At 47.7% G+C, this 15943-nt stretch overlaps 4 protein-coding genes across 4 annotated transcripts; all 4 read right to left on the reverse strand.

Moving 5' to 3' along the window:
• Positions 1-119: 119 nt before the first annotated feature.
• On the reverse strand, positions 120-4145 carry EYB26_001157 (uncharacterized protein; the record flags this gene model as incomplete). Its single annotated transcript, XM_054260468.1, has 4 exons — positions 120-146; positions 209-2428; positions 2494-3252; positions 3318-4145. The coding sequence occupies 4 exons, from the start codon at positions 4143-4145 to the stop codon at positions 120-122; spliced, it is 3834 nt and encodes a 1277-aa protein (XP_054116443.1).
• A 672-nt stretch (positions 4146-4817) lies between these two features.
• On the reverse strand, positions 4818-6694 carry EYB26_001158 (uncharacterized protein; the record flags this gene model as incomplete). Its single annotated transcript, XM_054260469.1, has 2 exons — positions 4818-5702; positions 5765-6694. The coding sequence occupies 2 exons, from the start codon at positions 6692-6694 to the stop codon at positions 4818-4820; spliced, it is 1815 nt and encodes a 604-aa protein (XP_054116444.1).
• Positions 6695-10408: 3714 nt separating this feature from the next.
• Positions 10409-13523, reverse strand: EYB26_001159 (uncharacterized protein; the record flags this gene model as incomplete). The annotated part of the gene is made up of 3 exons (XM_054260470.1): positions 10409-12865; positions 12924-13035; positions 13102-13523. The coding sequence occupies 3 exons, from the start codon at positions 13521-13523 to the stop codon at positions 10409-10411; spliced, it is 2991 nt and encodes a 996-aa protein (XP_054116445.1).
• A 1097-nt stretch (positions 13524-14620) lies between these two features.
• On the reverse strand, positions 14621-15491 carry EYB26_001160 (uncharacterized protein; the record flags this gene model as incomplete). The annotated part of the gene is made up of 2 exons (XM_054260471.1): positions 14621-14978; positions 15055-15491. The coding sequence occupies 2 exons, from the start codon at positions 15489-15491 to the stop codon at positions 14621-14623; spliced, it is 795 nt and encodes a 264-aa protein (XP_054116446.1).
• Between the last annotated feature and the right edge of the window lie 452 nt (positions 15492-15943).

The following is a 15943-nucleotide window of genomic DNA, read 5'->3' on the forward strand; positions in this document are numbered from 1 at the left end:
GTTATTGAATTTGGATATGATAATCTATAAATTCTAATTGTACAGGCGAAATGTGCATACCTCAGATCATGTTTAGAAACTCGCACCAAGTTCCGTCTATCATAGTATAGCGCCACTAACTACTGATTCAACATCTGATTTCGACACTAAACCATTTCAAAATTTGTTAGCCAGGGAAATGAAGAACGCAAAAGGTCATACTACTTACCATCTCCCAGTAAATGCCTCGCTTCTCAATAAGCTCCCTATGATTCCCAGACTCCACCACCCTGCCGTCGTCCAGGACAAAGATGACGTCCGCATTCTGAATTGTCGACAGTCTATGAGCCACCGCAATCACAGTTCGCCCATTCACACTCTCGACACTATCCTGCACTACCTTCTCAGACTCAGAATCCAGCGCCGACGTCGCCTCATCAAAGAAGAGGATGCTAGGATTCCGTATCATCGCCTGCGCGATCGCAATTCGCTGTTTCTGTCCTCCAGACATAGCGAGCCCTTTATGTCCTACGTCGGTATTGTATCCATCCGGCAAGGAGATGATAAAATCATGGATAAAGGCGTTGCGGCAAGCTTCGTGGATCTTCTCCTCTGCAATCGAGTCTGGGTTCGCGATACCGAACAGGATGTTGTCGCGCACTGTTCCTCGGAACAAGATCGGTTCCTGTGATACAAGCGATAGATGCTTTCGATATTCATATACGTCAAGATCATTGATGTTTATGCCGTTGCATAGAATGGTGCCATGTCCGGGCTCCAGATCATAGAACCTCTCCAAAAGGGAAATTATAGATGTCTTGCCACTGCCGGAAGGGCCCACGAATGCCACGTACTGCCCTTTTTCTATACGGAGACTTAGATCTTTGAAGATGAAAACGTCTCTCGTTGGATACTTGAAAGATACGTTCCGTAGGTCTATTTCGACTCCGCCGTCTGTGTTTGGTATCGTGTCGGTGGTATGGAGTTGTATGGATCTGGTCACGACTGACTCGTGGGTGTCAAATATACGTTTTGCTGCTGCTGCTGCCCGCGTAGCGTTGGGAGTCAACGCGAGAGACTGAGCTGCTCCTTCTGCACCTTGGACCATGGCCATCAGAGAGACAAAGAAAGCCTCCAGGGACACCTCGCCACTAGCTAGAAGCTTTCCACCATACCAGAAAACCAAGGCCTGGCATCCAAGCGTAACGCTATCCGCAAAACCGAACAGGGCAGCTGTCCACAATGCCTTGCGATATGCCTCTTGGATATGGCCGCTGAGAAGCTTCTGGTATCTGGCGTTGATTGAAGCTTCCATCCCCAGCGCAGAGACCGTCCTAATTGCACCAATTGCTTCCGTAGCAAACTGTGAGCTTTCCATAAAAACCATCGAATTCATCTCCTCAAATTGTATCTCGTATCTGACTCTCCAGAAACCGGTGCCCAAGAGAATCGGCATAGTGCCAAACAAAGCTACCAACCCAAGCTTCCAGCTAAAGACGAGCGAGATAATGACGCAACCGATTACGATGAATATCCCAGAAAATAGAAATGCGAGGTTCACGCCAAACAGCTCCCCGATCTGCTTTGCGTCGCCCGCTATCTGAGAAGTCAACGTGCCGTGAGAATTGGCATCTTCGTCAAAAAAGCCGAGCTTCTGGTGCAGGAGGTCGTTGAAATATTGCAAGTTATACTTGGCATTAACATAGTATTGCAGACGCACACTGAACAGACATTGGAAGAAGTATCCAATACCTACGCCGCCGGCTAGAGCAAGCCACATCAAGCCTAAAAAGTTGCTTTGTTGCTTTATTTCCGATACGGACAACAGAAATATGCCAATGACTTTTGCAATAAGCCATGCCTGGATCGGCGTGCCTGCGGCAACTGCCATGGAAGCAACCATGATTCCCAAGTAAGAAGGCCACTGTGCCCGCTGATCTTTGAAGAGCTGGACAATGGTTCGTATCATGTATCCCGCAGATTCGACGGTCTCCGGGCTGGTCGTGGTTTTGGTTGGGTGAGAAATAATAGTACTAGCATCCTCCAATTTGTGATTATCCGCCACAAGTTCTACAGCCTCAGTAGCGGTTTTGTCATTAGACAAATGCAGCGATTGTGCCCGCACCAAAGCACTATAAACACCCAACTCATTCGCAAGGAGAGTCTGGTGCGTGCCTTGCTCGACTGCTTTCCCATTGCGCAAAACCACAATGTGCTCTGCCTTTTGAATGGTGGAGAGGCGATGCGCGATGGTAATAGTTGTACGATTTTTCGAAAGCCTGTCAAGTGCAGCCTGTACTATCTTCTCGCTCTTGGCATCAATTGCGCTTGTGGCTTCATCAAGAATGACTATCTGAGGCTTCTTGATGATGCTCCTAGCAATGGCGAGACGCTGTTTTTGGCCACCGGATAGTTTTGTGCCACCATCACCGACACGAGTGTCGTATCCCTGATTTCAAATAACCTTCGTTATTATTTCAGGAAGGATGAGAAGGGGGGCTAGAATGTACTTACGTTTGGGAGGCGAGTGATGAACTTATCAGCGTAGGCCTCCTCACATGCCTCGCGAACCATCTTTCTCTTGTGTTCTTCTGGTTCATCTTCCCATTGGGTACCTATGAGGCCCTTCGCGATATTATTGAAGATTGTATCATTGAAAAGAAAAGGTTCTTGCTGAACTAAGCCGATACGACCTCTCCACCATTTGAGGTCGAGATCATCCAAGTCGAAGCCTCCGATAGTGATAGATCCGGAAATTTTGGGTTTGACATCAGTCTTTGCTTCACCACTTTCGTCATTTGACTTATCCGCCGGCTTTTGTTGTTGGCCCGATTGAAGGTATGGATCTTTCAGAGAGTACCATCGCTCTAGGAGGGCGACAACGGTGCTCTTACCAGATCCAGACGGGCCGACAAGAGCTGTGTTTTGACCAGACCTAATGCAAATATTTAATTTATCCAGAACTGTAACACCAGCCCGGGTCGGATATTCAAACATGACGTCCTCGAACAGTATATCCTGAGAAGAAATATCTGGCTTGAGTGAGCCGGATCCAGCCTGGGGTGCATCAATTACCGCAAATAAGTCGCGGGCAGCCACGATCGCTTTGCTAATATCGATGAGCGGCATCGAAATGCTCTGTATTGACATGAAAATCATCATGACCGACAATATGACAACAAGAACCACGCCAGCATTACTGATTGCGCCGGCTGCGTATCGTTGAGCACCATACCAAAAGGCCAAGCTAAATGAGCCAAAGACGCCAAAGAACTGTTTTGGGTTAGTACTTGTTGGTTCAAAAAGAAAAGAAAAAATAGCAAATCGAATATACTAACAATGAGACCTAATTGCAGCCCAATAAATGGCGCCGTACTTTGGACCCGTCGCCTCGCCTCCTGTACACGATCGTTGTAGCGAAAGGCTACAAGACTCTGTGCACCACAGGCAGCGACAAGGCGAATCCCTCCAATAGCTTCGCTCGCGAGCGCTATACCTTCGCCATCCGCTTTCGTCATAGCATTGAAACCCTTGAGTATCAGCGGCGAGAGCACGACCAAGACAACCAGCACATATAGCAATAATGAGGAGGTCACCAATGTGATATTCCAGCTCCAGATAAACGAGACGATGACAGCAGCAAAAACAGTGCTTATAGATTGCAACATCGTCCCTAGCCGCTCCGATACGCCGATTTGCAATGTATTGGTGGTCGCAGTGATAGCGGTAGCAGGCGCGCCGAGAGGGATAGAGTCAATGACTTGAATTGACTGCGACAACAACGAGTTCAGATAATGCAGGCGTACGGCGGCCGAGAGGCGGATACCCATGATCCTGAAACAGAACCGATTGATCGAACTCAGAACCCAGCGGCCGAAAAAGAGGCCCATGATGTATAACACTTGTTTGTTGACAAGCTTCTGAAAGTCGCCTTGGATTGTAGATGAGTCCCTGATCGTGTCCGTGAACTGGCCTACCAGCTGTCCGAAAATGACATTCATTAGCGGCATCATGATGCCCGAGCCAATTGATGCTAGAGAACCTAGGGTATAGATGCACACATCCCATTTGGTTGCGTAAGTGAAGACTCGTAGGTAGTCGGAAAACTTGGGGGCTCGTTCTGCTTCCCTGTCCTGGGCTTGGGGTAGATCTTGCTCGTCGGCCATGGTTTCTGTGGAATCTCGTCTTCTTTATTCCAGCCTCAGCTCGTAGCTTGAAGTAGTCAAGGAAGAACCAGTAAAGACAACTGCTCCAAAGCGAAGACACATAAAGAATACATAATTATTCCCTAGATATAGAGCCAGCTATTGATATTTTTCTATCTGGTCCCCTGCACAGGTGATGCCTAACAGATACAGAGTACGTCTCGTAATTGCCACTTTGGGACTTTTACGAGCGACCGTGTGGGCCCAGCCCAAATGTTCTGCCTAACGACATTGGGAAAGGTGAGGTCCGTCGACCAGTAGGAAGAAAGTCAACTCGGGTTGTAGCGTAGCCCTAATTTCGAGCACGCCGTGACGCCAATGGGCAAAACCCCTTTTAAAGTAGTCCTGTGATCATCCTAAAATATGTCGTAAATATGTGCTTCCGCTAAAAGTAATAATAATATACATATTAAACGGCTCAATATGTTCCCAATCCTCTGCCCTGCAACCAAACTTGTTAGTCCTCTAATTTCACGAGATAATCTAACGCCAACCCTGACCAGCGCGGCAAAATGCATGAAGACCAAGTGTCAATAGAACGCCTTCCGCAATCCGGCAATGATGCATAACGATGCGCTAAAAGTAGATGATAAAAAAAAAGCGAAAATGAAGACAAATGAAATAACGATATGGTCATGGCTCGGCGCTGAGCTCATGAACAACAGACACCTGTGAAACGTAAACCAGAGGAGCCCATACTCGCCAGTGTAAAACTCCGATATGAGCCAGTTTTGTTGCGATAAAACTGAAGTCCGAGGACGAAGATTGAAGATAAGCATGTCGTCGTTGCGATTCGCAAATTTCAAGTGGCGACATGCTGACATATCGCTGCGCAACCTCACAAGTAGCCTGCAATAACTGTTGGTGTACACAGTTGCGAACCAGTTGTAACTGAGCAGAGTCGCCGGCAAATGCCTTTTTAATGGCATCTTCGACCTGTTCCAGGATGTCGTCCGATATTTCACCCACTTGACCAATGGCAACACATACTGTTCGTGCCATTTCCATTGCGATGCAGGAATCGTTCGGTAGACGTGTACCTAGACCGGAAGGTTTTGACTTTGTGTCTTTGTCCTCTTCCAAGAGCGCCGATACGCGCATCACGAATGATGAATGCATTTTGGAGTTAAAGGGGCGCTTCAAATTCAGACCTTGAAACAATGACTCAAGAACGGACCAGCAAACATGCACATTGATGATTTTTTGAACCTCGGACCGGAGTCGGCGCAGACGGGCCAAATCGAACTCGAAAGGCTCGGGGAGTTTTACTTGCCTGTCTGGCAGCAAGAGTTGTTCACACAACCCGTACAGCAAAACTGACAATGGATAAAACGATCGATTAGTGCCTTCCTTTAGTGGTTCTGGCACTCGCTGTTGAAGGCCCAGGTACCACGCTTTTGTTTCGTCAACCTTGAATTCGTGCGCCAAGATACGTCGCGAAAAGCAGTCGTGGAGAAAAGGAATTGTATTCTCGATCAACACGATTTGGTAGGCGCCTAATTGATGATTTGCAACGTCCTGTGTTCCTCAATGTCAGTGAACAACTAACACGAAAATTCCACCAGCTTCCACCAACTTACCAATTTCATCATTTCCAGAACACTGAATAATTTTCGCAACCCACTGACCAGCATGGCCACATCTGCTTGCGTTGATCCTGTGCCTATTTCTGCAGCCATTTCATCGGCGAGATGATCCCTCATAGGAGCACAATGCATCTTCAGAAGGTCTGCGAGCCACTTTGAAAGGCTAACAAGGTCGAGCACACCTTTGTGTACCTGCTGCATCAAATGCGAGATATCTAGGTTTTGCGAAACGCTAGGATGATCCTTCTCAGGTACAAGAGTCATAAGGATACCATGCAAAGTCTCGAACATGATAGGCAATCGCGGTTGAAAGAGGTTCTCGTCCTTCATCAACGTCATCATATCCGGTACGTGAACCATACCAATCTCACCAGCCTGAGGGCGATTCATATTGACGTATGTGTATATCATGATCTCTATCGATAGCGCTTCCCAGTACTCGTCCGTCATGATCTTCTTCTGCCTGCCTTTTTCCCCGTTAAGATCGAGCAAGAAGTGTAGACCAGATTCAAAATTCGCATCAACGCGGAGTTGTATGTTTTGCATGATGCGTTCTAGGTCCAGCTCACTGAGTGTTTCTTTCGTAACGGGCGGTATCATATCGGCATATCGTAGTCGAGTCTTTTGACGGGAGTCCAACGGAATGCCTTTCGGGATGCGCGTGGCCGTGATGCGTGAAACGCGACGCCTAAGCGGGAGTGTCATGAGCCTCGGAGCTTTCACAAGCTGCTGCAAAGTCGAAGAACTGGATATATCCCGTTTGGTGTCCAGTTTGATGGTCACCTCGTGCTCAAGATCCTGTCGGGGATCAGTGTCGTCGTTCTCCATGGCGCCTGCTGGTCCGTATCCATTCACTCGATATTCAGAACTGTCATCCTGGTCATGAGTGTCCGGTCGAGACTTTTTCGGTTTTTGAAGATCCATGTTACGGGAGGAGACTATGCTTTGATAGTTGCGAAATGAGATATATTTCCGGCTGAACCAGTACAGTTCGAACTTGATACTTGTGTTAATGTAAGTACATGCGCAGGACAGCAACGAAATAAGTCGGATGTTCAGGCAATTGAATTACCTTGAGCGTCCGATGTATCTTGGTCAGCCGTGAGTCGCTGGGTAGTACACTACCGCATGCAGAAAGCAGAAAGTGCCGGCGCGAGAAAGGATGAGCGAGCGTCAAGAATACGCCATGTAGAGAAAGAGTCGGCCCGCAGGCCCCGAGATTAATACTTAATGATGAAAGGCAGGCAAATGGCAAGCGCCGTTGAGGGGGGATTTGGTTTGGTGGTTTTGGGCAATTGCCGCGAACGAAGGGGCCGCGAACAGGTGGTTTGGGTTTAACTCCAGCGGCAAACGGGAGATTTGCGACGACGTCACAGTGAGATTTATTTTTTGGGCGGGTGTGGAGCAGTTCCGAAGGAGAGAAAGGGAGAAGGGAGAAACAAAGTAAGTAGAACGCAAGAGACCAGAGATCCGTATGTAAGAAGAAAGAGAGGATAATTCTATTGAGATGGAACAGAGAAAGAAGTAGAGTAGTGTAGCTCAGATGGCGAGGAAGGAAGCGAGGACGTGAGGAAAGAAAGGCTGGCAAGGCAAGAACCTACCTAGAAGGAAGGAGCGAAGGAGCGCGCAGGGAACCCCGGTCTGTGTGGCCGTAGCTTCTTCTTTCTTCCCTTTCCTTTTTTCCCCTTGTGCATTTTTGGCAGTGTTGTCTGTCCTCCAGCCGCCCCAGTCTCTTAGTTTCTTCTTACAGAGTACTCTGTTCCATCCATTTGCATTTTGCATTTAGCTTCTCCAGTTTGATTCTATCTATTGATTGCATCGTCCCAACTGTGGGGGTGAACACCCGCCCACGAACAGGAGTTGTACACATGCAGAACAGCGCTTGAAACTTCGACGCTGGTCTTCGTTGTCTGATTATGTGGCCCCTGTTTCGTGGTACTGTCAGAACCTAAGAACAGGACTGGTCGAAAGAAGGATTAAGTCGGTTGACATTGGCAAGAACTTTAGAAGTGAGGCTAGGTCTTGAATTGGAGATCGACGCTTGCAGCTGTGTCGCTGGATCCGCTTTCGGCATCGCTCTACGGTTGCCCCCCCATATTTCTTCCTGACCGATCGTCCGGCGTGCCCTCACGTGCTACAAAGGAATTCTTAGATCGATTTGCCAGAATGTTGCGTGGCGATCAGATCATTCGAGAGTCGAAAGAAGAACTTTGTGTATTACCTATCCCTACTCTGCAGTCTGCACTCGGAGCAAAAAAAGGCACAGTTGAGGACCCAGGTTCAACCGGTTCGCCGGGGGCGATAAGGAACAAACTTACGGATTCCGATGGCCTGGTTCATGTTTACTATGTAACTTAATGTTTATCGTACCCGCTCGCCCGCCGCACTTGCCGCCTGTACCTCAATGCCAACCAAGACTTGAGGTACGTCTCACGAATTCGCCCACGCTTTACCATACTACAGAGTAGTGTCTTTGATGGGTGCCGAGTGGGCCATTCGCCAATTTGAGATTCCCCTTGTCGGTGGGTGAAGTCATCCATCCAGCGGTCAACTCCAGACGATTGTGACCTCGGGCATTTAAAGGAAATTAGCGTGGCATAGGTACGAAATACGGTGTGAACCTTGAATCAAGTATTTGGGCTATTCCTAGGCTCGCGCACGAACAGACAGAGGAAACATCAAATGAGCCCAGGTGTAATCAGTGGCAATAACCCGCCGAGCGAGGTAACGACAGTTCACGACATGGAATGCAAGTTTGGTGAGACAGAGTCAGGTCTTGTAGGCGAAGCGAGCAGTCCCATGAACAACAGTCCTGTCAAAGTGAACATGTGAGTGGTGGGCACGCCTGGCAAGTGAGGCTGTCTTCACCTTGGAGGCGAATCGGCCTGCATGAAGAGACCCAAGTACTATTACTACGTATGTACTCCGTTCGGCATTCGAGTTTGCACGGAGTATGCACTCTGTAGTGTTGTTTCCAGTCGATTAAACTGATTGCGCGTTGGTGGCTTGAAGCAAGGCAAGCCGCCTCGCGCCAATAGTCGCGGCGACCAATCGAACGGACTAGGCCCAAAGAACACAGGGGTATAGATCCAGCTCTAGGGGTTAGTTAGCTTTTAAGCTCTTAGTAGATGACACTTATCAGCCAGGACACCGATGTTATGGCATTGGCTGATAAATCTCATCGTAGATAGTGCTGACCCGAGACTCCGGCTCGACTGACGGGACAGCACTGAAGAAAACACAAAGGAGCACTGGTTCAAATTCAATATTGCTCACATTCTTTAACTACTCTATAGTAAGCATCTCAATTCGCTGACTCATCTCACTGAAGTCTGCTGGCCACGAAGCCAGAGTAGGGCAAAACCAAAAAAAAGGGGCCGCTTCTGGACCAGTCGCACTCCGCCTGCCACGTCTGGGCTTGGCCGCCTCACTTTGCTGACTCTGACAGTGACAACTCAATTCTTTAAGCAATGAACATGTGCCTAGAAAAAATTTTCATGGCACCCTGATTCGATAAGCTGATATGATTATCCGCACGATTTACATATGTAGTACTATTTTCCAAGGCGTCGGCGGATGCCGTGGTACATCCAGATGAGTATTTTTTTGACCCCCATATATGCACTAGCTAGATATCTACGTAGATGTTGAAACCTAGGCATTAGATGGAACAGTCTGGTCTCAGGATATTTCTGTACCTGTTTGAATGACACGAAACTGACACAACATGCGAACTTTATCAATAACTTCCAAGGTTCATACTGAAATATATAATATATAAACCCCAATAAGAACGCTCAATGCAAACCAAAAACTTTCCAAAACAACGTACCTATATGTAATTGGCAACTCATATTCTGTACTCCATACCCACATAGGTACAATCAACAAGTCAGACGATATACAGTATCTAATAAAGAAAGGGTATACTTCAATGTTGGAAGTTGGCTGGCAGAGCCTACAGGTGATGACATCACTTTTACCGGTTTCAATCTGTATCCTTTCCTCTTTCTAATCAAAACTGGGAGTATCTAAGTTATCCCCAATGTCAGCTAACTCACATTGTTCTCGTATCAACACTATAACAATAATGTCATGGCACCTGACTGGGTTGCCGGTAGTTAGGTTAGGTAGGTCCTTAAGGGCAAATGCCTCAATAACCCTCAACCCTACATAATTCCAAACCAAGATAAAGGGGGGTTATGTCCTTTTTTTTTTGCTAGGTATATCACCATTTAAATAACAGAATCATTGCACTCGCTCTATATCTCTCTACTCGATATCCATGGAAAATGAACAGCGAGGGAAAGCGTTGTGTCAAGGTGGAGTGAGCTGAGTGCTTTGAGGACTAATGTAAAGGCAACTTAGCATATTTGGTTCATTATCTAAGCCAATCTCTCAATGACAGATAGATGGACAGAAACAAGAAAGGAAGAAAACAGAACTCCAGATGCTCCGCCTCATGATATGCATAGAACTTTCTTTCCGATTTTGATCTGATACATGGTTGATAAATGTGGTAAGCAAGTGGTCAACACTTGACTGATTGGGTAGATGAATGAGTGGCTGGTGAAGAAGTGTATATATATATCTATATACATTGCGTGAGTTTGGGGGAGGGGGAAGTGATAACAAATATCATGACCGACGGTAGAGATACGGCGCCTGATTCTGCATTGACAACAACGTATCGGCTCGCTGAAAGACATCCCCCGCAAAGAACCGATCGCTATAAGCACTCGCTGGAGTTGATGGAATCGTTGCTTGAACAGCGGGTCCCAACGCCGCACTGAGAGGTGTTGCAGGTATAGCCGATGACTGCGGCGATGCGCCGGGGAGTCTTCCGCTCGAACCAAGATACGGCGCCGGTGCTGATGAGGACGGGTGGTGTTGCGTAGTTTGCAACGGAGGTCCGTAGACATAAGGGATATGTGGAGCGGCAGGGACATCTGAAAAATAGGACCAGGGCGAAGTTTCGATCAAGCGTCCTGCTTCTCTGCTGGCCTTTTGTACAGGTCGTAGGATGGTGACAATGTCTGGTGGGAGAAGTTGCATGTTTCTCACTTCGCGCATATCCGTCACCAGATCGACGAATGACTGCATAAATACCTTGCACAGTTGCCAAAAGTCCTTTTGGTTTCTAGCTCCACCTCCGGGTTCCTTGACTTTCATTGTTAATAGCTTTTGTCCTAGTGCTTCTGAACTCTCAAAGCAGGCATTGCATCGGCGGATGAGATTGTTCCACATTATACGGATTTCTTCCGGTTCTCTGGTCGTCTCTGCGATTTCCAGACACCGGGAGAATTGATGACTGGCAGAAGGTAAAGCGTGAAGGGCCGCATTGTACGCTGCTGTGAGTTGTTTGAATATCTTTTCAAATATTTGCTCTTCAACAAACTCGTCTAATCCCGTCACGGGGTTGATTCTAGTCCCTGGCATTGTAGGAATAGGTGGGAATGCTTCACCGGAACGAGGGGTTGCCAGAGAAGATGCAACGGCCGAACTCAATGTTGTAGCAGCGCGACTGTTGGACCGACTTCGACTTCCAAACATCATCGTTGTCGAGCTCGGCGTGGTTGCACCAGGAGAGGCAGTAGACGCCGGATATGCTGCGATGGGCAGTGAGGCTCCAAGGCCACTTGGGGGATGTTGAATCATAGTGTCACTCCTCAATCGGCGCATTGGCTGAGTGGGCTCCCTTGTTGGGGTAGCTGCCACGGCCGGCAAACCGTCGGACGAAATCTGTACTTGTTCCCCTCCAAGGTCGGCCGGTTTATCGCGTAAAGTATAATACTCCTTTCGGGCGACTAGCGATGATGCTCCGAGACTTAAACATGCATTGCGCAATTCCAACAGACTGCCATATATTACTAACATGAGTGACCGGACATATCGGGGGTCACCTTGTTCAACGATTCTCCGAGTTCCTTGACGAAGCTGTGATCCTACGTGTGTGTATGCCATCAAACAAGTCACACACTCACGCTTGACGTCGCTCGAGACCCTTGCAAAATCTCCATTGTCTGGATCCATATCGACAATTGTCTCTAAAGATTCGTTCAGCTGCTCCACGTGAGTCGAAGCATTGTAGAATACAATCTCCAAGCTGTGTCGTCGCGCATCGTCTCCTTTGATTACATTGATCAGAGTAGACATATGAGAATGGATCTGAAACAAAGAGAACAAGATCCCCTTGGCACCTTGCACGATTGGAGGGAGTGCCATTTCCTCCTTGTGTTCGGGTAAGCTCGACATACGTCGAGACGGACCATCGCGTGCTCGCCTGCGTTCGCCATGAGGACTTCCGGGACTGGAAGAAGTGCTGCCATTCCGTCCGCTGGATGGGTTGGTTCGTAGAAGAGAGCCATGGCTAAGACCTCGCAAGTGGCTATTCCGATATGGACGCATTTCATCTAATGTGCCGAGATCTGTCTTTCTAGAAATCAGGCCCATCCGCTTGTTGCGCGTCGACAAAGGTATGATTCCTTCACTGTTGCTACGATTGCGCTCATTGACCCCAGGAACAGGTGCAATCCCAGGTCTTGAGAAGCCGGGCTGAAAAGAAGACTGCCCAGAAGCTAACCGTTGGTGAGATCTTAAAGGGATAGGTGGTGGTGGCGGTCTCGAAAGATTCGGCGATCGAGGATCTGATGAGCCATCGCTGGTGCTGGGTATCACTGGAAACCGACTGTTGCCTCCACGCTTCACAGGCTTTGGTGTGTCAATCGCGGACATAGGCTCACTAGCTTCGCTACCACTTTCCGGCTCCGGCGTTGTACTTTGTCGTCTAGTCTTGAGAAAGCGTTTCAGCTCTGCAGTAACCAACGCTTCCTTCTCATTTGTTGACATGGGCAACGAAGCCACTTCACTCTCTTTGTTCTCCAATACTCTCCTTAAAGGATATTTGAGAAAGTTCCCAGACACCTTCACGATTTGTAGTTTATTCATGTCCGCAAGTCCCGCTGGAAGATCATCTAAGCGATTTTGCATGATAGAGAACACACGTAGTGATGTAAGTTTTCGCACTTCATCTGGAATCCTGCTGACCTTGTTGCGACTAAGATCTAAGATTTCTAGCAAGGGTAGCTTATATATCTGAACGGTCTCGCATGTTAGTTTTGAACGAAGCCACGGTCGAGAAATAGCAACGTACTCCTTTTGGAAACTCGCGAAAGTTATTTGCGCGTATATTGAGATAGCGAAGGTGGGCACATTCTGCAAATCGATATGGAATATGAAGTAATTGATTGTTTGACAAAGAAAGCCTGTTGATGTGAGCGAAAACTCAAACAATCGTCAATATTTAACAGAAGTATCTTCACAGCACATACCTTTCAACTTCATCCTTGATTATATCAACCACACCTTCAGGAATTTGTGAAATATATGAATGACCAAGATCAATTGTCAGTTTGGGCCGCACTACATCGCTCACTGCCTCGCTTCCAGCTAACGATCGCTTCGTTTCTTGGATGCCATTTTCCACGGCTTGTCGAGTCAATTCGATAGTCTCATCCGGAGTCAATTGTTTTAGAGGTGCTTTGCGGTGTTCGGAATTCCCGTCTCTTGCAGCCTTTGCTGTTTGTTGGATATATTCAGGTTCGTCATCGATACTTGACGGAGCGCTCTGAGTCGAACCAGTCGACGAAAAGCTCGAACCAGGTGTGGTGGTTGCAACTGTCATGTCATCCTCCATGCTCGCCTGACTTCGAAGGGGATGGGAGAGCTTGATGGTATCTTCAAGACGAAACATGTTGTTCGGGTCACAGTCGTATTGTGCCACTTTGGACGTAATCCGCTCGGAATGTGAATAAGTAGCGCTCAGTACTTCAAGCGCTTCTTGAATCCATCCATTTGCAGCTAGAACAGTGCATAATCCAATACCCGGTACGCAAAGGCGTGTCTGCAGACTATCTCGGCATCCTCCAGGCGATTCAACGAGCTATTAGATGAGAAATTGTGGAAACGAAGAACGACCGAAATGTTGCGTCTGTCGCGAGATGTTGTTTAGATGTGGCGGGGGTTTGGATTTCCTCTTTCGGTCGTAGAAAAATAGAACCGACGCGAACAAGATCTCGGTGCAAGGGAGGCTGGAGTGGAGAGAAAGGGCAAGTTCACGTCAGGGATCGCAAGAAATATGGACGCAGCACCAACCCACGTTGCACGATTAATATGGTCGAATAGAATGTTTGCTAGACATTCAGAGTGATAGTAATTCGTTTTATACGAAATCCGCTATAGTTCGTGTTTGAATAATCTCTTGAAGCGAATAACCTCTCAGGTCGGCAACGATATCCTACGCTGTTGGCCGTCAGCACCGTCAGCACGGTGCGGTGGCTTGCAAATGGACGAGAACGATGCTGGGACGTTGTGACTGCACAAGATCAGGGGTGGTTGTGATTCGAGCTGATAGTTGGGCAGCCTTGGTCAAATCATAATGGCAATAATCATGAGCTGTTCTTGCAGTCGTCACACTTGGCGGGTCTTGAATCGTTGACGCTGAGAGGCCGCGCAGGAGCAACGGAGGCTGCCTTATGTAATCTTATGTAACTTAAAGCCGGCGCCAAGGGAATGTCAGCACGTGATATCGAATTGTTTGAGTGCTGATTGCTGATTGATATTTGATATCGTTGGTATGCTTGATAGGAGCTCTGAATGTTTCGTTGGAATAAAGAGAATACAGTATTAGTGATAACCTCCGAGCCGGCACGAAATATGTCTTAGTCAAAAGAATGCCTTTGCAATAGAGCAATCTCGATTGTACAAGTGGAACATACAAAACCATTTCCTATCATACACCTGGCGACCTGAACAGCTATAGTCGAAATAAAGTACAGGGTTGATTAAATATTACGGCTCGGCTTCCGCTTCCATCTCTGCCTCCATAGCACTCACTTTACTATCATCTGCAGGAATGGCGATTTCTGGGGCACCAACGAATGCTGCTGTCTTCTGGTCGAGAAGCTGGGATTGAGTCTTTGCCCACATCTTCCAGTCTTCAAAGACCTTGCCCTCCAGAGCCATTGAGACATCCAACATACGAGGCCCAAACACAGCGCCCGTTGCCTCCGCCTCTTCTGCCGCAACCCTCTGTTCGATTTCCTGTCGCAGACGAAGACGGTAGAATTCTCGTCGAGCAATATCATATGCAGCAGTCTTTGTCATGTCGGGCACGTTATTGAGAAGCCATAATTGTCGTTGTACCACACTGTCGCAAACAAATAATGCTAGTTAGCAATTGTCCCCATGTACAGAATGCCCACTCAATGAATTAATAGGCTTACCTTTCACCATCCAATCTCTTGCCCGGCTGTTGTAGTCGGCTCCAGTCGTAGTTTTCGAAATCCTTTCCACTTTTCTCCAGCACAATTCGTGGTCTTGCCAGCTCCCATGGGTGGTCGCGGAAGAACTCTCTCCGAAGTTGATCCTCTTCATATTTGATCTTTAAAGGCTGAAACAACTTGCTGGCTTTTTTGTTACGGCTTGTCTTTTTCGGTTGAACGCTCTCGAAGAAGACTTCTGACTCTGCAGTGCCGGGTACTGTCCTGACTCGCTGGCGGAGGTACTCATGCTGAATGGGCTGATGACGGACAACGACCTGCGCTGGAGGTATATCACCAACAATATCGACCCATTCCGGCAGTTTATTGATCTTCGCGCTCGCTTTTTGTCGAAGAGCAGTCTGTCGAACCCGGAGTGCGGTTAGATTGTACTTCCCCATGACGTGTCTCGTCAGACGCTATCCAGCGGCGAGGGAATGTTGTAAGTCAATTCGAATAAAAGCAGCTTAAATCATATGTCAATCAAAGATTCAGAGGCATTAGACAATGATATCGTTGTTGAAGAATTGCTCGTAAGAGACGATGTAGAGAGAGTTGCTTTGGCGTTCCTGGCGGCTTTTGCAGAAAAAGATGATCGTTGGTCGCGCAGTAAGCAGCACTCCGATTGGCTCCACCGCAGCTCCGCTGCCAGGTCCAACATACTATTTTCCTTTCACCAGACTCTAGCAACGAGCATCGCTGCCACAAGCCTTTTGTCATCTATTCTTTCTCCTGATCTAATTATATTAACAAATGTCCTCATACGTGTCGCTACGTTGAAGTCGAAATGTCACCTCGCCGATGCCGGTCTTTAATACGATTGCAAAGCCAACAACTACATTCTGTCCAGTTT

The sequence above is a fragment of the Talaromyces marneffei genome, chromosome 1 (genome assembly GCF_009556855.1).
Source record: "Talaromyces marneffei chromosome 1, complete sequence".
Taxonomy (NCBI): Eukaryota; Fungi; Ascomycota; class Eurotiomycetes; order Eurotiales; family Trichocomaceae; genus Talaromyces; species Talaromyces marneffei.